The following is a 24,006-nucleotide window of genomic DNA, read 5'->3' as shown; positions in this document are numbered from 1 at the left end:
TTGTTTTTATTAGCCTAAATGGCGCGTATAGTCTTGCAAAGCATTTGAAGGACTGAAAAAAAAACCACAAATATATATTATATAGATATGTGTATTGGTCCTCAGAAGGCATAATATGTAGATCATCACGGTCGAAACTGGTTAAATTTCAAAGACTTTAATAGATAATCAAACAAATATTTTATGCTTCAAAAAAATGCATGACAATTATGAAAGGCTAATTTTTGTTTTCATTTGATAGAAAAGTACTAAGTATAATTTTATGGTAGTTATGCAAGTACAAAAATGTTCTTTGTTACCTTCAATATTTTTTTCTCTACAATAACTTCCATGCATATGTATGCAGCATATTTTTCATATACCAAGTATTTATGATTTCTTGAATCAGTTTGTTTCTGATATGGCGGAATATGCGCTATGATTTCTTAAAGTTGCAGTCATTCTTTGAATAAATATAGCTTGTAAGGTAATTTAAGGCCACATCAATTTGATTTCTTGATCTTTGGGCTTTTGGCCAAACTATTAAAGAACACAAATCCATGTTTTTGCAATGAACTCCACGTCACCATGTCCATAACACACAAAGCATTCCAACTTTTCTCTACTCTTATATTATCATTAAACGTTTTAAGGATGTCATATTATTAGAATGCCAAACTAAATTTGTGTTGTTAAAATTTATAGTTATTTTCTGAGATATCGAAATGTCAGTGACGGTCATGAAGTAGCTAAGCATTTTTATAGTATTTATGGGCTATACAACTTTTTACACATTCAAAAAGGTGTGACATTTGTTTTCAAGTCCGTATTTAAATAGAATACCAAACAATATTTCTTTTTAACTCTAAACATGAAGAGATCATGATGACATTTTTTAAAATTTTCTCCCATATTTTGTGACGGTCCTAGTTCCTGGAGTTTTCAGTATTCTAACATAGTTCGTGTTTCCCCATTTACAAATTTATTGAAGCTGGTCCCCCTTCCAATTTTATGATATATACTAGTATGTAGCTGTTTACATTAGAACTGTTAATCATATATGCACAAAAAGAAATGTCATAAGATGTGGGAACGTTTTCGTGATTAATTCATCACCATATTTTCATCTTATGCTATTAGATAGACGTTTTTCGTGTCAATACCAATCAAACACTATCCAGTTACGATTATCTTCTTATTTATGAATACTGAAATTACGATTATCATTTTTGCGAGTTACGATTATCATCCCGAATTTTTCGACGGCAATTTTCTAAGCGCTTAGACAATTATAGTGCACCGTTACGATTCAAATATGATGTAATGGTATAGAAAAACCTTGCAGCTGAGTAACTCTTGACAACAACGGGCTACATTTGAGAAAAATGACTGAAAAGATCTTACCTATTTCTGCCGTCGCCATATTGGGATCGTCGTAATTCCAGTTACGATTATCAGTTTAACACCAGTGATCCATTTCGTTTCAATTCTTGTTCATTCCATGTTTCCATATTAATATTTTATATACTGTTATTCATATGTATTTTATTTTGTTCAGTTACCGGTATTTATTATGTGTATGTAATAGAGAAGACGTTCTAAGTTGCAAACCTAGTGTCTGATCCTATTGTCATTGTTTTTAGAAAATAAAATATGTTTAATGATAATGTACCCTTTTGCTGTCTCAATGCTAAACATATGGAAATTTTATAAAAAAAAATCGTCAGCCTTTCCCATTGAACTCATATATTCGAAAATTCGTTGCTTAATAGATACAGGATTATTTAATTGTGCACTTTTATTATATATTTTTACTGTTTTGATATTGTAGCACTTTGAATATTTCGTAATAAACAGGCCTACAGAAGAGGTCATTAACCTTGATCTAAATAATTACATTTTTATCAAAATAATTAACAGGATGAAATATTTATATATAATTCACAATTCAGATTGTAAAATAAACTTTCCTGACATTTCCGAATGTTTAATATCTAATGATCAACATACTGGATAACAGAAATAACAAAACCTGTTTAAAGGACAAATTATTTGAAAAAAGGATTTGAAAAAACCGGATCTTTTCAAGCGATATAAAATGGGTAATGTTCAAAGGAATCTACGGTGACCTGTAGTTTTTTACATCTTTTCCGTTCATTCCGATGGTCTTAGATTGGTAGTTGTCTCATTGACAATCATACCGCATCTCCTTTTTGTGTTTTTAATATGAAAAAACACGTATTTAAACAAAAAGTTACAAGGTATGAGTTTTGTTTTTTTATGTTAATGTTGATGTTGATGCCCTTTCAGGATTGTCTTGGTGACAAAAACTTTTTATATATCTGACAGACAGCATGCATTTAAAATTGTTAATTGAAAATGGAATGTTCAAATTTCCAATGAAGATATTGTTGTTACTGAAAGTAAACACAAACATGCACAATGCTGTAGTGATATAATACTAGTAAGTTATTCTTAAAGAATTGTACCTGAGTAAGCTGACTTGCACTTCTATTTATTCGCAGCTGAATCATTTTGCTTTTATTGTTAGCTGCCGTTGTACCTTTCTGCCAACGTAACTCTAAAATTACCTATAAAAACGATATATCCTGTATTCAAACGCCATCCTATATTTTAATTATGTACAATTGCATGTTTACTATGCCTGTTTGTCTCTTGTATTTGTCAACAAATAACAGGTAATAGTACTGATACGATGTTCAAAACATGTATGACATAAATCCATTCTAAATTCACAAACCAAAAAGAGAAAAGAAGGAAAGAACTACAAACACGCGAGTCGGGGTGCGTCGACATGGTAAGCATGTATTAATGTCCATGCAAATCCAGACTCAGTTGAAAAGTCATCATAGCGAACAGAACACATTCAGTAAATTTAATGATTTTACGAAGATTCTGGTAAAAAAACGTTTCTCTCTTAAGTTGAGACAGAGACACATTGTATCGGTCAACCAATTCCTGATGATAACCATCAAATTAGTGAATTGTCGATTTAAATCGTTCTTCCTCATAATCCTGCTGCAAGAGTTTTGAGTCATGTTGACCTACTCTAATGAAGCCCGAATAAAGTGATTGTGCACTTTTTTTATCTTCCCGTTGCAGTATTACACGCACAAAATATAGTCTGTGTATTTGACTTCTTGTTTTAGATTTCATTTTATAGCCATTTTAATCAATCAATTTGGTTTTATTGTGTGTGTTTTTAATCAATCAATTTGGTTTTATTGTGTGTGTGTTTGTGTGTTTACTCTCTTCTTTTTTTGTTTAGTTTTGTATAGGTTTTTTGCGTTTTTTTTCAATCTGTACAAATACTAAACGTCCCAAATTACTTTCAGGAGTTTGTTCGATTTCTCAAATGAATCTCCAATAATGTTAAATCAATGACAAAGGTCATATACCAGGAATGACGTAAACATCAACATCAATTTAACTTAGTACATCGTTTTTAGTACTAGTTTTATTTACTTTTTTCCGATGGCTATCAGCTTTTCCTTGGAGCTCGACTTTAATTCCGAAAGATGATCGCATATGGAACTTACTCTATCGGATCTTGTCTCATTTGATGACAGCATATATCCTTCGTCGATAAAAGCAACATTACACGTATATTCTTCCGGAAGTGGTACTTTAGGCCTGGTAATATTAATGTTAACAACTGAAAGTAAAATTAGGCATTTTCAGTAAGTCGAGATTATTTACAAAATTACTACTTTTTATACTAGTTTACATTTTTGGTTAACAGATGTTTACGGTGCATTCTGTTCCGTATTTTACACATTAGACACATTAAGTTATTTCGCTTTTATCATATATTTTCCTTATAGAGTATAGATTTGTCTTATCCGATAGTTAAGTTATTGTGTTCAGAGGTGACAATAAAGCAATGAACACTCTGGAAATAGACCAAATAATACTTGAGTGACTGCACGAAAACATCTGAGTAGTATAATGGGATTCCCCATAAATTTTCTGGAGGATCGAACACGACTAAATAACTTTCAGATTGGTTGAGATAAAAATATTCGTTTCGTTACAAAATGCTTTGTGATTGTTTTTATTCCTATTTGTTAATGTACGATCAAAGTTTTGCTTGTTTCAAATTATGTACAATGTATTTGTATTTCACACCTATTTATTTCTAAATAATAGTTTATGCAAGCAAACCATGATTGCCTATTGTCTTTCCTACAATTTTAGGCAATGGTTTAGTATTGTAAGTATTATGTTATATACAACTAGATAACATTTTTACTGTATTGACAAATGTTCTTTGGTAAAGAACAGGTACACTGAAATATCCCTAGAATAGCAAGTTGATGTAACTCAAAAGAGTAATAATTTGTCCCAGTCATTAAAAAAAAAAACATTCAACAATTATAAAAAAATATTTTGCTTTTATCTTCATAAAACTCATCAGGCTTATAATTTGGTGTTTTGAATAATACATTTGATAAACAGTAAATTTACAGCAAACAGTCTCCACTAGACACAAAATAACGTAGAAGTTAACTACTATCGGTCATCCCTTCAATAATGAGCAAAGCTCATACCACATAGTAAGCTATGAAAGGTCCCAAAAGAACAAATGTAAATCAATTATAAAAGAAAACTAACTACATGATTTATGAACATATCAAAAACGAAAACAAAATACGATAAACAGCAACAAACGATAACCACGTGCACTGAATATCAGGCTCCTAACTTGATACAGACACAAATATAATGTGGCGGGGTTAAACATGTTTGCTGGTGCCAAACCCTCTCCCTAAACTGGGTCAATGGGGTAACAATTCCACGTAAAAACAAAATAAGTCCGGGGTAGAATTTTTTTAGTGATTTGAATAACTTTTACTGAGACTTTCTAAATTCAACTGCTCTTACCAAATTATTGTAAATGCGACCACGTGGTTTGAAACAAACTTATATATACCAATGACTTGATAACAAAATGTAAGATGCATAATCACGGAGTAAAGGGACTTCACGAGATGAAGAAATTAGATGTAAAAAAATTGCCGCAGCTTGATGCCAGGAAGAAAACACTGCACATTTTTGTAAGTGTTTATACGATTTTCTTAAAAAAAATGTATTTTGCAGGGGTAGTAAAGGTAAGAAAAATTATATATCTAGGATCCAAAAACAAGCAAAGTTTCGTTTACAAAACTGTCTCGATTTCCTTATATCAGATATGCTTATATTCACCACACAGGCAAAATTCAGTTTTTAAAGCTGGAGGTTTTATTTAATATTTTGTTCATGAAGATATGAGTATTTGAAAAAATATATAAGGTAAATTCATCAAGGGCGGAAGTTCATTAAACCTAACAAAAACAAACGCTCGATTATATTAACCAACCGAACAAATTGTTAAAGGTAAAATAACAAAAATACCAAGAAAAAGTTCCTGAACAAATGGCAAATTCAAAAGCTCAAACACATCAAACGTATAAAAAACGACTGTCATATTCCTTATGTAGAAAAAAGTGGATTAAACAAGTTGTAGTTAGGTATTTAGTTAGTACTTTATCTATAATATTCAAACGTTAATAAATCAATAAATATTTAAGAAACAAAGGTTCTAACTCCCTCAGAAAATTAATTTAGGTATAATTTAAGGTCCCTTTTGGTCATAAAGCTCTTCAAGTCTTTATGTCTTATACATCCATGGGTTTCAAAATATTTGTGTATGAGCGTCCCTGATGAAGGTAAATCCAGAAAGGCGATTCGGACGCTAAAAATTAGAAATAAAAGTGTGATTTTCATGTGATAGTAGTAAACGGTGCCGTCTCTTTTGCACTAAATAGCTATGATAGCATCCGTTGTCCAAAACGTATCATATATATCCAAATAGTATCGACCTAAATATAAAAGATGGTCTTGTGTAGTCAATTGTATTGCCATTTCGTTTGTGACCATTTCGGTATGCTCTGGGACCTGTATAACTTACGATTTCAATACTGCTGAGTGCACTCCTATACCGTTTACATTAACCTTCTCTTTTTTAATTATTAACATTGAAATGATTTATACACTTACTTAATCTACAAACTGTTTCGTTTTGTACCCGGAATCCAGTAGGTGGTACAGCGTGACAAATGCCCAGAGGGTCTCCGAATACTTGTACAGAAAACTTGGCACATTCAAAATCATCTTTATCTATCACGATGAAATCAATAATCTGTAAAAGTAAAATTGATTAAATGATTGAAACTATAATGATAATATACTACGAAAATAAAATGACCACTGGATTGACCGTTCTATTCATTATTTAGTTAATTGCTTCAAACTTGCAACGTTTCATTTTTAGTAGTAAGTTGCCTTAGATTTAGTTGTTAAAAGTGAGAAAATCCGTTTGATGTATCAACTGAAATTCATGAAATAGAGGCAAAAGAGACCAAAGGGATATTCAAACTCATATCCATTACAAACTGACAACGACATGACACACAAACGAAAAACGACGAAAAGACAAACAAAATTCTACAGAACACAACATAGAAAACTAAAGATGAGCAACACGAACCCCACAAAACCCTAAGGTGATCCTGAAGGGTAAGCAGATCCTGCTTCAAATATGGCAAAGAGGACGGGATTGTGGTAACGATAATTAGAATATATCCGTAGTCATCTGTGACACAGGTATTCTATAACAATAAACCAACTGCTGACAGCAACCGTAAAACTTTTGAAGGGATGACTTCAACTTTACCATTTGGAACCTTTGGTTTAATATGTTCCTTGCAAGCAGCAACAGGCTATTAAGGAAATCATGATATCAAACGCAAACTCTGAAATATCGTTTCAACTGGGAGATATGACTCCCTATGAAGGGGCTACTGGAACGTTGCCACATAGAAATGGGAATTTAATATCATCTCTTTTGTAGCAAAATGTTGTGCTCAACCGACCCTCATTGTCAATTTCTAGATGTATTTCAGAATGCATGCATGAGGCAGACTTTACTGCATCTGTAATATCCTTTATTTCGAGTTCTATGGTATAGATGTGTTCAATAAAGTCTCCAAACTTTACATTATTTGGTGAGAGAATTGAGCAGCATTCTACATAACGGAGCGTGAATTTAGAGTTTAATACTAACTTCTTTTCGTTTTTCCTAAGAAGCTTTTGTATGAATTCTGCCTCATATGAATAAAGACAAGCAGAGGAGCACAGTTGGTTCCCATGGGAATGCCGATTATTTTTTTTAAAAAGACTTCTCCCAAAAGTTACAAATATGTTTTCAATCAAGAAATAAAGCATCACGATAATGTCCGTTTCAGTTATTTTTGTTTGTTTTAATCACATTGACTCTTTTCAAAGTATGATTTATCCCTCCCTAAAACAAGATATTTGGTTTTTTTTTTAATATAAAAATTTTGTTTTCAAATCTCTAGTTATGAATGGGGGATACTTGTGTAAAGGCTAGCAAGTCAAATGTTTGTATACTAGTGCAAGAGGAAAGAGACTTAGATTGTATGTACCCTAGCATATCTTTTGAAGTATTTTAGCATCCATATCAGATTAACACCGACCCTTGAGCATTTAGTTTCACAATAACTCCAAAGTCCTGCTTTGAATGCCGATAAAATTAATGTTCATAGCGTGGAAGTAGGTTTTGTTGCGCACTTGTAGGACCCAGCAGCATAGCGTCTGTAAGGCCCATTACGTTATTTAGTTATCCAATACAACGAAAGAAGATTCATTTCTTCATTTTTGGTCGAAATTTCAAAGGAACGTAGAACAGACATATGATTATTCAGGATCTGATCTCTAGTAAATGTCGTATTAGTATATGATGAGTTTTCTAGTGAATTGTTAAAACCTAGTTTCTGTATCAAGCGATTTATTTGCGCACAAAAAAAACTGCAACGTTTGTGGTTTCATCTGCACGGACAACATCATATTTGGCATACGGTAGAACAGGTGCTTTGAAACATTTGGGTCTTTCGGTAACATGAATATTCATAGGCATAGACCTATTAAGTTTTTAAATTTTAATTTGTAACAGCGACCTCATTCGGAAATATTATCTGCGTATCCTTTTTCGCGTAAGGCCTATTCATAAAAATGGTATTTGACGTTTAATATATAAAAAAAAATGCCTTGCACATCTAAAAGTGCATATAACCCTGTACAATAAAAAGATAATGACGAAGGATTCAAATGTCAAGTTTATTGTAAACTTCTTTAAAATTTGATGGGGTGCCTTTTTATTGTTTATGAAATACACCTACGTCAATACACCGGAAGTTGCATCATATTTCACAGCACGCATATCAATGTTAATGCTGTTGATCAAATGTAAACTTAATCAATTATGAAAATTTTTAACTATCTTCATCTATCATTTTCGTTAAAAATCAATATCATTATGAAATGCATGATAATTTTACTGTCTTCACACCATGAGCAAATGTTTTCCCGCATAATTTTTAATCGTTACATCCGGATTGCTATTATATCATATGTTGACACATAATAATAATCGTAAATTATAGGAAATTCAATAATGCGATATTAAATGTACTTTTTCAACTGGGATGATATCACGTTGGTTGATGTAAACTTGACGGTTTTATGACAATTTCATTAATCAGACATTTACTAGGTTTAATATACCCGTTAACATTTCTAGATGACAGGGAAAAAACCTGAGCGCCTCTTTATTAAACTGTATGTCAACTGTTCTTGAATACTGAAGCAATCATCATCTTTCCTAATTTGATGAATGAATTGTCCTTGTTTTTCGAGTTTTTATGAAAAAAACAAATTGTTTACTTCGTGCTTTAGAATATGCGTTTGTGATAATTGTTCCTCTTAAGACAGGTAAACAAAAATATCAATTTCACATTTTGTCATGGCGGGGCCCTTAAAAGCTCGAATATAAAATACGGTATGGGTTTTGCTCATTGCTGATGGCCGTACGTTGACCTATAGTTGCTTACGTCCACGTCATTTGGACTAAGGGTGTTACATGTAGTTGTCTCATTGTCAATCATGCAACATATCTCTATTTTGATTATAAATTATTATGGAAAATAGAGACGAAAGACACCAAAGGGATATATTCAAACTCATAAGCTGAGAACAAACTTCAATGCTATGGCAAAAATCGAAATTATGAAATGAATCTGAAATAATAAGCATTGTGCAAATAAATGCTCAAATCAGAGACCTTTAATGTCAGAACAGATCAGCAACGTAATTATATGGACGTTTTATCTTGTCAAAAATCACACGGCTCTCTCAATAAGTTACAAACTACTTATGCACGTTCTGACATATCAATTTTGCTTTCATGAATATATTTCGGAATATAGTTAAAAAAGTTTTGATAAAATAAGGATTTTATTAACAATAGAAGTAAAAAGCTAAGTAAACATCAAAATATTCAAAAATCAACAAAGTCACACAGAAAGGAGTGGTGATTAGACTTTTTGTACTTATGTATTGTGTTTGATAGAACAATAATGATGTCATAAAAAAATGAAAACGATTTTTCTTGAAAGTGTTTGACAAGTATTTTTTTTTTTGTAATTTTTGAGATATTAAAGATTTAACATTGCATTTTTATTCACGTTTTCAATGAATTTTCGATGCCCGAATGATTTCCTTGCTTAAGTGAATATAATTTGTTTAGAACAAAGGATAGAAAAAATACGATCTATAACATTGTTTCATAAGCGGTTAAAACATAATAAACATATCTAATAACGGTGATGAATTTTGATAAGTTAGACATTGTTATTTTGTAATTCACTTTATCGTTAAAATTAAATTTACCTGCAATTACTTATACGTTACTTCTTTGTGAATCAAATATAAACTCTTAATAATATAGATAAATTTTGTAAAAAATAAGAATAGTTCTGCAATGCGAGTAAAAATAAGAATCGTTCTGCAATGAGAGTAAAAAATAAGAACAGTTCTGCAATGAGAGTAAATATCATTATAAATTTGATAAGATGATACTCATTTGATAATATCATTTTTTATTTTAATTACCTGAAGTCGGTTTTACAAAAAAAACTTACAACTAAGATTGATCATAAGTTATGAACAAATCAGTATACTTACGATCAATCTTAGTCATATTTTTTTTTTTTTTTTGTGAAACCTACTCCTGGTAAAAGTCCAACATAGACAGATTGTACTTTTGCCGTTCGCTCCCGCGATAAGTGTGTTCAGGTGTTCTTTCAATCTTTTGCTTTACACTGCATTTCAAAAGATCCTTTTTTTATTTCAATATCATACAGTTTAATTGCACTCTAAATCAATTTTTATCGTCCTAAGTTGATTGATGGGTTTTGTAGTCGACACGAAATAAAGCAGTATAGAAGACTTGTTAAGCCATTTCACAATATCCGTTGAATCTTGGCGTAGATGGGAGGGATGAAAAGTGCAACTACATGCAATACACTTATTTGTAATTATATATTGAAGTTTCAATGGTATTCTTAAACTTAATGTACTTAAATAACCTTTAAAAGAAATATACCTTTTTGTCGTTTGTGACAAGTATTGACTTGATTTGTGATCCGTCTTGAAAAAGTGGCGGACTGTCATTCAGATCTTGAACTATGACATTCAAGTTGGCAGTGTAATTCCTACTTAGCTTTTCTTGTGTCAACTGGCATATGACCTTTAATGTCCAGAAAATTTTAGATTCATAGTCCAGTGGTGTCAAAATAGAAAATTCTGAGGTTGTTGAATTAATCCCAAAAAATGTTGAACTCTGTTGATCTGCTGAAATAAAAGAAAGATATAGCATTACAAATGACATATACTGAAGATTAAGAACACTTGTACTGTATAATAGAGAAAGTATTAATACATCTTAGATACAACAACAACAAAAAATCACACGAAGTTACAAAATTTATCTATATTATTAAGAGTTTATATTTGATTCACAAAGAAGTCATGTATAAGTAATTGTAGGTAAATTTAATTTTAACGACAAAGTGAATTACAAAATAACAATGTCTTACTCATCAAAATTCATCACCGTTATTAGATATGCTTATTATGTTTTAACGAGAGTTGCCGCTTATGAAACAATGTTATAGATCGTATTTTTTTCTATCCTTTGTTCTAAACAAATTGTCTTCATTTCAAACTTTAAAGTGAAATAACATGCAATCTTCAACAATAGACAAAATAGTATTCCTTAGCCAAGCTCTAAATCTTCGAGTGTATACGAATTATGCATACATTTACGACTATCAAAGATCAGCCATCAATAAGAAAGTCGCTAACGGGAAAACATATTAAGATATACGTCATCGAACGACCTTCAACAATGAGAAAAATCTATACGTTTGACTTTGCTGTGAATGACCCCAAAATGACAGGATATAAAACTTTTAATCTAGGAAACTGCATGATTTATGCTACATCCATTAACGAAAAATCAAAATATTAGACTGATAGCCCTCCACGAGCACTACAGGTTGTTCGTAGATACATTTATACCACATAACACAATACATAGATACGTACATCTACATACATGGTAATCATCTGCTGCTATATATGCCACAGTCGATTCGCTATGACTATATTAAGGTGTATGTTTGTGTGTGTGTATGTGTGTGTACACAAGTATATACAAAAAAGTCCGGCATTTGTAAAACGCGCACATTACAGATTATGACTGAACATATTAACCTTGATTGAGTTTCTAAAACAATCATTTTCTCGTCGAAGTAATCATTATGAATATATGATCTCGGGAAGCGAATCAACTGTAATATGTCAACACCAACCACAAGGGACACACTTTCACGAGATTACGAAAAGGAAAGTTAATGTCGTCATCTGTCATAAAGATGAGTCCTTAATAACCTGACAAGAATAAACTAATGAAGTAGAGAAGGCATCACATCAAACCCTATTTTAAACATACTTTATGAGATACCTCGAGATATTCGGTATACAATATGCATGTAAATATATGAATACATTATTATAATGATGTTGAAACAAATTAAAATGTTTCCCTGCGTGAATAAACATTGCGGTTTGTATATTGTTGCTTGTCTTTAGGTCGTTTTTCGTTTCTTGCCATGGCGGTGTCAGTTTTTTTTTCGACTTAAAGAGTTTGAATGTCCCTGTGGTATCTTAAAGCACTAAAATTGATTGAATAGGGTTTTTATTTCAAAATAGCTGATGCTTCCTAAATATAAATAGACGGAGAGGTCGGACATACAATCGTCTATTTAACATGTCAACATACAGACCTCTAGAGGATAACATGCAGTCATCTAGAGGACAACATGCAGACATCTAGAGGTCAACATGCAGATATCTAGAGGTCAACATGCAGACATCTAAAGATCAACATGCAGACATCTAGAGGTCAACATGCAGACATCTAGAGGACAACATGCAGACATCTAGAGGACAACATGCAGACATCTAGAGGTCAACATGCAGATATCTAGAGGTCAACATGCAGATATCTAGAGGTCAACATGCAGACATCTAAAGATCAACATGCAGACATCTAGAGGTCAACATGCAGACATCTAGAGGTCAACATGCAGACATCAAGAGATCAATATGCAGCCATCTAGAGGTCAACATGCAGACATCTAGAGGTCAACATGCAGACATCTAAAGATCAACATGCAGACATCTAGAGGTCAACATGCAGACATCTAGAGATCAACATACACTATGCAGTCGTCCGTTATAGTCAGCGACTAATTTCACAAAAGCTCTTACGATGAAAAATACTCGTAAGTAGTTAACATATCAGTAAAACTCACGATCGGTTTTAGTTGAAAGATTATTTGTAAAAAGAGCCACAGTTCATCACAACAATATCGGACGCTACGATTGAACAATAACAGTATAGCCATAACGTTTATGCGCCAAAATCATTAGTGAATTTTCGCGGAATTTTATTTTATTTCAAATTCATAGATATTCTTCAAGTTCTAATGTATTATTACGAGTTGCCGTCGTCAATTAGGATTTGAAAACTGCATTTGCGATCATCAAATCGCCAATTTAGGACGGCAACTCTTCAACTACAGTACTGTTATTCCTTGAAAAAACAGTATAATTTTAGCTTAAAATGTTCACTGACAACACATTATTCATACTTAAACTAAGACTATATAATCGGACAGAAGGTAATCTATATCTGGAACACAGAAGTTATTTCAAATTTCGTTATTAGTATCTATGCAAGTAGTAGAAGAGTGACAATATAGAAAAGGGCGTTTAGTGGTCAAGATTCATGGACCGGCATACGTGCAAACGGAAAATAATATTTTTGCAAAGTGAATAACATCAACGGAACCAAATGCGCATTTATTAAGGCGTTTTGGGATTTATTCATAAACCACTATTGTGTACCTTTTCATTGTTGACACATATATCTTCGAATATACTTTTTTTGTGTACCTTTTTATTGGTAACAAAAATATCTCCGAAAATTCTTTCAATCGCATCTTTTAAGTTTTTCATGATAAGACAGTTTTGATAGATATCTTTTAAAATAATTTTAATTTCCTATTTTGACTATACTATTACCTTCGTATTATTTTGTGTGTAAAGTACACAAAAAATAACAAACTGAACTTTAAAAATGTTAAAAGTATTAGGTGCTCGAATAACAATTGTGTCTATGCAAAGTAATTTCTTTTATTGTAGATAGGTCAAGTAGTTCTTGACATTTTAGTATTCGAATCGGTGTTTTTACAACCTTATTCTATCTGTTTCTAAAGAGAATAAGGATTGCAATTTGAAATTAAATTGAAATTGTAACCCGTTTGTTCTGATAATTCAGAAGAGATAGCCTTTATCATACCTAAATATCAAACAGAACTCGTTTCTTTCTTTGCGAACGCTTAAACATGTATGTAACACCAGAAGAACATGATCTGCTTATTAAACCAAAAACAGAACATGTAATTATACCAGCACCCCTTCTCCATCCCTCGGATTAAATGGCGAACTTTTCACCAAAGTTTCCTTTGCCAGTGATTTGTATGGTTTTAAATAATAGGAGTTGTCTGGTTTACATCAGGGAGACAGTAACCCAACAAAACAAACAAACAAGACCTGTGTAAGTCAACAATAGACAAAGGTCTATGCAATTTTTCAATCTCTTCATCGACTCAAATTTCGAATAAAATCTCCAAGATTTTCAGAACTCTTTAATCAATATCTCATTCAGTAAATGCCGAAAAGAAACTTAAAATATAACAACGCGGTTGCTGCCAGAGGGGTAGGCAAACGATCAAGCAAGAAGGAGGGGTAAATAAGTTTTTCTAAATGTCAATATGCATAATCTACTACGTTTTTCCCTCCTTCTCCTAACTTCTAACTTTTAACTACTTCCGAGGCCCCTGAGATCACCCCATTTTTTGGCGGGACTCGTGTTGCTCAGTCTTTAGCTTCTTTGTTGTGCTTTGTAGACTTATTTGTCTCTGTATAAACTTGGTAGTTTTTCGTGGTTTTCTTGCCATATGTTGTTGTCAAAAGATATAAGAAGATGTGGTATGAGTGCCAATGAGACAACTCTCCATCCAAGTCAAAATTTATAAAAGTAAACCATTATAGGTCAAAGTACGGTCTTCAACACAGAGCCTTGGCTCACACCGAACAGCAAGCTATAAAGGGCCCCAAAAATTACTAGTGTAAAACCATTCAAACGGGAAAACCAACGGTCTAATCTATATAAAAAACGAGAAACGAGAAACACTTATGAACCACATCAACAAACGACAACTACTAAACATCAGATTCCTGACTTAGTCTGTTTTCGATTTATGTTTGACTATTCCTTTCATTGGTATCTTCCACCTCTCTCTTAAATTTGTCGATTTCGTAATCTACACTTATCTTGCAGTAAAAAAGATAACACGTATCATTGATACTGACATTTATTTTATCTTGTTACAGTTAAACACTGCCATTGTTTGGCATGACATTGATTTTACGAACAGGATCAGAATCTACAGAAATGTTATTAGACGTAACCTAAAAAGCAATACTGTACCAATGAATCTAGTTTAGTTCATACATTTCTAATATTGTAAAACAATAAGCTTTGAAGAAAAAAAAACAGTCAATTGACAAGCATTAAGGTCAATGAAGAAAAAAAAACCTAGTCAATTGACAAGACTAAGGTCAATAGTCTATCTGCATATACTGTATATGAATGAATTTTTTAATCAACAAAACAAATTTAGTTAAGTAATCTATCAGAAAGGACATCTAAAATTAGGTTACTAACTAGCAGTGTGGTCACTTTTAGAACTTCATAACCATCCTTAATTTAACAAACAACCGACACAAATCTTATTTAACGGTAACAGACAGAATATAAACAAGACCTTATCCGTTTTCTAATAATATTCAGTAAATAATCTAATTTTAGTTTCTCATCATTTTGTACATATAAGATTTCGTTGAGCGAGATTTGATGATTTGCATTTAAACCCTTTTATTTCATATAATGTAAAAAAAATATGATGACAATTTCATTGTATAAGACACATTTATATGGAATAATCATAAGCACTAGGTCTGTTCAAATCTGAAAGTAAGAAAAGACAAATTAATATTTAAAGACATCGATCGAAACCACAAAAAAAGACTGCACAAAATAACCGAAATCGTCTTATGCCAACTATTTCATCAAGAACAACTAATATCCTTACCATATTAAAAAATAACAAGAAAAAAACCAAACAGATCCATTAAACACTACACAGAAATCTAAAGTTTGAGCAACACGAACCCAACCAAAAACCGTGGATGAACCTAGATGCTCTAAAATGTCAACATCCATTGAATTTGCCTATTTAATGAAGATGTTTCCCTCAATAGCGTGTTGTAAACGAACCCTAAAATATTGCTTAATTGATAAATCATTGGTACATGTAAATTGTATAACCCTTGTACGAGACCGAATATGTAGTTTGAAATGACCACAGATTATTTTTGACATAGGATAGACAGTACTGTTAGCAATAGAACACCACATACTACACAGTGTGCTATAGTGACCTAATATTATATGTACGGGGTCAGTAAATTCCATATGGGGCAAGAGCGAGTGAAGCTGACCCCGTATATATCTATCGTATTAGGCCTCTAGCATACTGTGTAACGAATGTATCTTAATGACTATCTTAACATAGGGAATTTAGACGTAGCTTTAAACTTTGATATCACAAATGTAACACAACATTAAACAGAATTTTCAACTATTTACAGTGAGTAAGTAATCGTCTCTAAGACATAAATTTGTATAAAAGCATGGAAAAAATATAATTATGCATGCATGTTTACAATGTTGTATGTTAACTTGAGAACAACACCGTTTGTTTTTTTAAAAGGAAACAGAGAAATATATATATATATATATATGTGTCTCTGAAGGAACGTTACTCTACTACTAACCGTGTATTTAAAATAAACACCGCCCACTGACCTAATGTTAGATATAGATATAAGAAGATGTGGTATGAGTGCCAATGAGACAACTCTCCATCCAAGTCACAATTTGTAAACGTGTTCGCTTTTAACCAATGACATTGTAAGATGCACAGAGACAATTTAACACAAAAACTAAATCAAATACAACTGGAACCTTCTTTTAAAAAGTCGCAGTGAAATCTTAAGGTTAACCAGTTCCGATTTTACTATTGTAATCCGTCATGTTGCCTATGGCATGTTAATGCTGGGTGACGACAAATGGAACATATCCATGGCTATCCGTGACACAGATATCATACAGCAATCCCATAATCAAATCAAATATTCGTTGATTATTTATCAATCTTGAATGTATAGTAAAAACTGGATAGTTTTTTTTTCAAAATTAAAATATTAATGTTATCAATTTTCATCACAAGTCAGATCCGCATTAAATAACATTTAATTTTTTCTTAAGAGTATGCATCCTACTGATAACTTCTTTTGTCACTTGAAGGTGTCGGTTTCTATACATAACTGATTCGATTTTAATTACCAGGAAATCTCTTCAAAGCCATTAACCATCAATAAAGGTTTGACAAACTCTATTCATAAATGCTCTGGCACTTTATCTCTTTATCTTGAATTATAGAAGTGCCTTGATTATGTTAATCAAAGTACTGAAGTACTGAACATCGGATGACCGCAGGTTCTTGTGTATGGTCAAAAGCACATGTCACAGAAACAGATCACATCTCTATACCTGAAACTGAGGTTAATTTACAGAGATTTTTTTTTCTGATACAAGTTCCTGCTTGGATGATGAATAAATGACAGGAAATTCAACCTCACCGTAATAACTATTATATTGTAGTGATACAAATCAGTATACCTTAGACTATTATACTAATATAATAATAGTTCCAGAGAATACACTGGTTTGTTGTTATATATTATATTAATATTACGGTTGCATGTATATATAATTTTCATCTATTTGTATATCATTCTATTCTACTATTATTATAGTGCAGTGCAAGTGCATGGTGGACACTCTTCTGTAAAAAAAATCAAAGCCTTAAAGGCTGTAAAAGCAATTGCTGCCATGTTAATGCTTTGTGGACTTTTATTTTTCATCCATATATATAAGAATTAAACCTGACAGGACAGGAGTGTTGACTAGTGAGAAGCAAGACGGTTTTAACTTTATGTCAATAAAAGACTTTAGCAGGAAATCATTTTAAATATGTTTTATATTTCACAAGGAGACAACAAGTTTACAAGGCTAAAGTTGGGGTTAATTATACATGTGCTGAAACATATAACTAAAAAAAAAATCAATATGGATTGTCCCCTGGTAGTGTTTGTAACTGGGCAATAATTTCCTTTATTGATTTAATTTTAACAATTTTCATAATTAATTTAAATTAACCATTCAGTTAAAACATTTCAACTTTCCAGACGCAAATGTTGAAAAACGGGCAAGAAATAAAATATCTTACAAGACATAAATATGTAAAAAATAAAAATATATTTCAGCTTACTAAAAATATTTTCATAATGTTACTTTGACATCATTTCTTAAAACTAAGTCCCAAACATAATTGCTCAGTTGATATGTGTCTTCCTCATGCGATACGAGATAACTATAATTCTGATGCAATCCCGAAAAGGGGGGTCATCACAAACAAACATGACATTAAATTGTCATTATACGAACTAGAACAAACAGCTCTATGTTGCTTTGATATTTATCAATTTTCAGGAAACATGTGAAATAAATTTCAGGTCCATTTCATTATAGTGCCTAACAAGATTGTGTGACTACATAAATTTGGGATTTATTATTATTATAATATTCTAATGAAACTGAAAATTGTATTTTTTTGTTAGGATAAACAACAATTTTACCTGGCGTAGCCGTGCATAAAATGTTTTTCTGCGAAAAATGGCGTATTTAATGGAATAGAACGTTAATACAGTAAACTTTCTCTTTTTTCTCCGCAATAGGCTATCAAAAATAATTTATCTAATGTGTATGTGGAAAATTATGTGAAAAGATAAAAAAGTGGCAATTGTTACCTTTCATACCTATTCATATGCCGCTATTATTGTTGTTGTTACCAATTATGTAAATCAATTGTATCTGATTTTATGCCCTTTATGGGCCCTGTAATTTGGAAAATACAAAAAAAAAATCTATTCATGGATAAAACGTAATATGGACTGGTCCAGTGTCCAGTTTGCAGGTCATTTAATTTACTTTACACATTCATGCACGCTCTGATTTAATCGATATACTCGTACGAAAAAGCATGAACAGTTTGAAGGTAATCTAGTAATAACTTAATCCAATCAAATTGCATAAGATTCAATAACAATGTCCAGTCCACATCATAATGAGTAATAGGGGTAAACTTGGTAGGGAGAAAATGACAGATATTTCAAGTTAATATTTATGCAATAACGAATTAAAATTTGTCAACCAAAAGTTTTGCTACAATTTCAAAAACATGTCGTTCTGTATGGGTATAGTTTTCGGATCTTTCATTAGCGTATTTAAGGCTATAAAAAGTTTGGGCTTCAAAAGTTCACACAATTATTGACTTTATACAGAAAATTCGTCCTTGTAAAACATTTAATAGTTCACAAATGATACGCGATTTTAAAGTAAAATTATTTCTTAAAACACTGCAAAAAATTTCATTCATATTGATAAAGTGGTATCGTCATAAAGTGCGTTGAAATGAACAGTGGTATAGCAAACATCGAATTTCCTCACAAAATGTTATCACACACTATAGTAAGGGGAGTCAGTTAAGTTTGTTTACTTTTAGATGACAGGTAATCATTTGACATTACGTATACAACCTGTGTGACCTGTGTAGTGATTTTGATTTTACGATAAATTCATGAATGACTGAACGATAATTTTATGAATGAACATGAGAACTTGACCTCTTTCTTAAACACCAATTAAACATATAAAACCGTATTTAAAAGGAGATAATTCAGTCAAATTTTCAGTACTAAACCAACAACTGAAATGATTCCATTTTTTGATGAAACATCGTACGAACGGAAAACGGAATCGCAGGTATAAAAATGCACTTTTTTCCCTTGTAATGACCGCGGATCTATAATTTTTATAGATCGGTTGAAATCCCAAAACTAATTTGCATAATGGAAATTTAGGCGATAGCAATACATCGGAATGACCTGAAGGTCATCCTCTGTAAAAAGCTAATTTCGCATCGCAGTACTTAAACTATCGTAAATATAAAAAATGCAGCGCCTAAATATACAGATTTTCTCGTTTGAAATGTTTTACATTTGTCATTTTGGGGGTCTTTTAGAGTTGACCATGCGGTATGGGTTTTGCTCATTGTTGAAGACCGTTCGGTGACCTATAGTTGTTAACATCTATGTAATTTGGTCTCTGGTGGAGAGCTGTCTCATAGGCAATTATACCAGATCTTTTTATTTTTATATGTACACTTGAAGGTTTTATTGTTTTATGAAAGATTAACACAATTACATTATAAAGGCATTCCAAATAAGTGTTCAAAAGATCGAAAAACAATAACAAAATTGTTTTAATAATTGCTACTTGCATCAAACCTCAACCTGCCTCAAAATATATGTTCAGAACTTAAAAAAACACTGTAGGTACACAATACAACATTTGATAGTGAATAATGCTTTTTTCTGTGAGCAATATCGAATAACTCAAAAATTTTAAACCAAATACACGGACTTCTTAATGAACATTCATGAGACATTTGCCACTGGAGGGCGTTAAACAAACAACAATCACTCAATCGTCACGTGTCCAAAATGTAAGACACAACTTTTTTAAAGTAAGATACAATTTTCTTTTGGAATGGCAATATTGTATTCTTATCAACTTGTTCTCTAGATATAATTGAGCGAGTTTCTGTCGTTCTTATTTGATAAACATCATGTTCAATTTCATATAATCATCGACAATAAAACTTGTTGCTTACTTTTTGGACACGTGATGTTTGATTGATTGTAGTTTGTTTAACGCCCTGCAGTGGCCAATGTCTCATGAATATCCAAGACGACGACAAATAAATAGCGGGAATATGGACCTCCGATGGAAAATGAGGGTACGTTGAATAGAGGTAGAAATTGTGCCTCGGTCCCCTCGTTGATATGTTGGACGGTTCTTTAACGTGCAGAGAGTTCGACACTCTCCTATCACGATGCATAGGATTTATATGTGTAGCCGTTCTTCACAACGGACGTTGAAGTGTGTTTATAGATCAGACGTGTTCATCTAATCAGAATTATCATGACATTTCAAATTCATGTTAAAATGTTGTCGAACAGTAATCTAGCTGTTTACGTTTAGAATTATTTAAAAATGTATCTGTAATGTGACTTGTTACGCACACTGCTTACACTGCTAAGCCATTTAAAATGCAAATGACAAATGCAGAATTGGAATATAGGCGTAAAGACAATTTCGTCCTACAGTTTTACTTCCACTGTAAACACTCATGTAAATGAATTAAATTAGTAAATCAATTAACAAAATGGACTTTGTACTTTTAAAATGCTACATAAAGTAGAATGAAATTACAATAACATATTGTAAATAGTAAAACATGGGTTAATTTCACGCTTTATTGATAAATTGCAAATGTGTAAAAAAGGTACATACAGAAAGGTTCAACAGAACTGCAATACACGAAGATAATATATTTTTGCTTCATTAAAAGGAATAGGTAAATATAGATTCAAATGTCACGGTATTAAACATGAAAAATTTCCTGATAACGAAATTACTTAATGCACCATATGAGCATTTCGAAAATGTATTTCTCATCGGTGTTGCTCTAATTCACACATTGTAAATCACTAAGTTTGAAAGAGTAAAATACCAAAAACACGGCGTTTAAAGAAGACAAAGTTTAAATCAAGCTAAGGAACACCTGTGCAACGGTATTATAACGTTTAATGATTTTTTTCTTGTTTACAGACTGAAAATCTCATAATATCGACATCAAAGTAAACTTAAGCCAGTACATGAGCCAAACCTACACATGCGACATGTGTAGGAAAAAAAGAACGACCGTCTAATAACAGTACAACCCCTCCTGTTTGAGAGAGATGAAGTAGAAACTCTAGATCTCCAAAAAAGGCTGTTGCTCATATGTATTTTAACCAAAACATATGTGTTGAATGGTCATTTTAGGTCGAATATATATCAACATGTTTATGACATCACATTGACATCGCATGTGACCCTTCTGCACTAAAGATTATATTAACCTGTTCATGCATCAATAAAATTAATACAATTTAGAACGCTGTGAGTAGTTAGGAATAAAAACACTAAGTACTAACCCCATTGGTTTCTACGTTAAATTCTGCAATTTCAAACATTCATGGCTACTTTGTCTTAAGTTCAATTAAAGTGGCAGTCAATGCATGTCAAAACTATACCCTAGCCAGGAGCCTGTTGTTCAGTTGTTGTTGTTTGTTGGTGTGGTTCATAGGTGTTTCTCATTTCTCGTTTTTTATAACTTTTAAATATAATACGTGTCCTCAACCAATCCAATGAACCATGCAGAGGCTTAATTGATCCGTATTGGTACATATGAATGTTTGATCAATTGAATCTCTTCATAGATTCAAATGATTATAATCACATGTCTGGTCTATTATTATTTGATACACCTGGTGTTTCGGTTTAGGCTTTTAGCCAAGGCATTCCTCATCAGGTACCCCTAACCCGTATTTTTTAAGTCTAGTTTTAATGATTGTATACATTAGATACTGAATAATATTACTGGGGCACGACACCTGGCGTATTCCTAGATTTTCAAAGTATGGTTTACGTTATTAGCTTTGTTTCATTCATTAAATTATCTGAGTTTTGATGATGTAAGCATCATGTCCTTCAAGCTATTTTGCTTCTTGTAGGCTATAATGGGTGGTCTCTGAAAAAGCTGTTTAGCAGTTTCGTCTTTTTCAATAATGTGCCAGTGCTTACGTATTGTTTTGCCTAATTGTTTAACCATGGGATTGTATTTAGTTATAAAGCATAGGGGAATATTTTCCCGTGATTTATTTCTATATGTTAATGTGTTAGCTCTTCTTATATCGAGTGCATTAAATATCAAGGGATCTATTTCTTGTTTTTTGTATCCTCTTTTTAAGAGTTTACTTTTGAAGAGCGAAATTTGAGAATCTAAGTCCTCTTTATTATTTGAAGATCTGATAAAGCGAATTGTTTCACCAATTATAAAACCATTAAATACAGATAATGGATGAGCTGGTGATCTGTCTAAGAATTTGAAATTATCAGTTGGGTTTCGATATAGTTTAAAGTCCAGGATATTTTGTTCAAGGAATCTTTTTCCCTTGAAAACTGAAATATCTAAAAATTGTATGCTAGTTTTTGATATGGCATGTGTAAATTTTATAAGAGGATGTTTGCTATTGGCGATTTCGAAGAGTTCAAGGAGATTTGTTTCCGAGCCTTCAAATAAGATGAAGCCATCATCCCTATAAAGTGATAAGTGTGCGATTGCATTTGCATGTCTAAATCTGTTGAAAATATCGGTAATTATTTCAAACATTCGTAGATCTGCTAGACTAGGAGACATTGGTGCTCCTAGTGGTACACCAATTGTTTGTCGATATATTTTGCTGTTAAATTCAAATTCATTATTTTCTAGTGATATTTTCAGAAGTTCCAGAAAATCAACTTTTGGCGGTAATTTCGTAGTGACAGGATTCAATTTTTGGCCAAGCTCTATTTACTGCTTCTATTATTTCAGTGTGATAAAGGTTATAGTGTTCATGCTACTTATGTCAAAAGTAGCAAGTAAAGATTCATCTGGAACTTTAATTTTTTCTATTTTGAATTGTTTTACACAAGTAATTTTGGGGCCCTTTGTAGCTTGCTGTTCGGAATGAGCAAAGGCTCCGTGTTGAAGGCCGTACTTTGACCTATAATTGTTAACTTTTTATACATTGTGACTTGGATGGAGAGTTGTCTCATTGGCACTCATACCACATGCTCTTTTTCATATTGTACTGAAAAATTAAACATATCTTTAATTGCATATTAGAGCGCAATGGTTCCCGGAAGTTAGGTAGTACAAAAACAGGTACTTCTGATCTGAATAATAGGGCAATTGTGCCCTTCTGTTATAATTCAATATATTTTTTTTATTTTTAAAAGAAACTTTCAACAAGGGTTCTACAGTGATCTCAAGTTCTTAAGCTTTCATTTAATACCAAAATTACCCAACTACTTTATTCATTGACAAAGTTACAGCTTTGCGTAGGAACTATTTTGTTTAACAAAGGCAACAGTAGTATACCGATGTTCAAAAGTCATAAATCGATTGAGAGAAAACAAATCCGGGTTACAAACTAAAACCGAGGCAAACACATCAACTATAAGAGGAAAACAACGAAATAACAGAACACAGAAGTGCAACAAAAAACAAACAACAATGTAAAATATCTACTACTTGTTTATATGTTCTTTCTGACCGAGACCGAATTAGTGTTTTT

General features: G+C 32.1%; 1 protein-coding gene across 2 annotated transcripts in view; it reads right to left on the bottom strand.

Annotated features, from left to right (window-relative positions):
• The window catches only part of LOC127707428 (proto-oncogene tyrosine-protein kinase receptor Ret-like), a 98,244-nt gene that overhangs the window by 18,288 nt on the left and 55,950 nt on the right, over window positions 1-24,006 (bottom strand). Inside the window, exons 4-7 of one of the 2 annotated variants that reach the window (XM_052211941.1) lie at window positions 10,505-10,752; window positions 6,040-6,181; window positions 3,540-3,655; window positions 2,469-2,570 (exon numbers count right to left, since the gene is read on the bottom strand). In XM_052211941.1, the coding sequence (XP_052067901.1) occupies window positions 2,469-2,570; window positions 3,540-3,655; window positions 6,040-6,181; window positions 10,505-10,752 (608 nt within the window). The remainder of the gene's footprint in view (window positions 1-2,468; window positions 2,571-3,539; window positions 3,656-6,039; window positions 6,182-10,504; window positions 10,753-24,006) is intronic. The other variant, XM_052211942.1, reaches the window with a different exon arrangement.

This window comes from Mytilus californianus, unplaced genomic scaffold (assembly GCF_021869535.1).
Source record: "Mytilus californianus isolate M0D057914Y unplaced genomic scaffold, xbMytCali1.0.p SCAF_7, whole genome shotgun sequence".
In the NCBI taxonomy this organism is placed as follows: Eukaryota; Metazoa; Mollusca; class Bivalvia; order Mytilida; family Mytilidae; genus Mytilus; species Mytilus californianus.
Note: the sequence above shows the minus strand (reverse complement) of the source record. Positions and strands in the feature narration are given on the sequence as shown.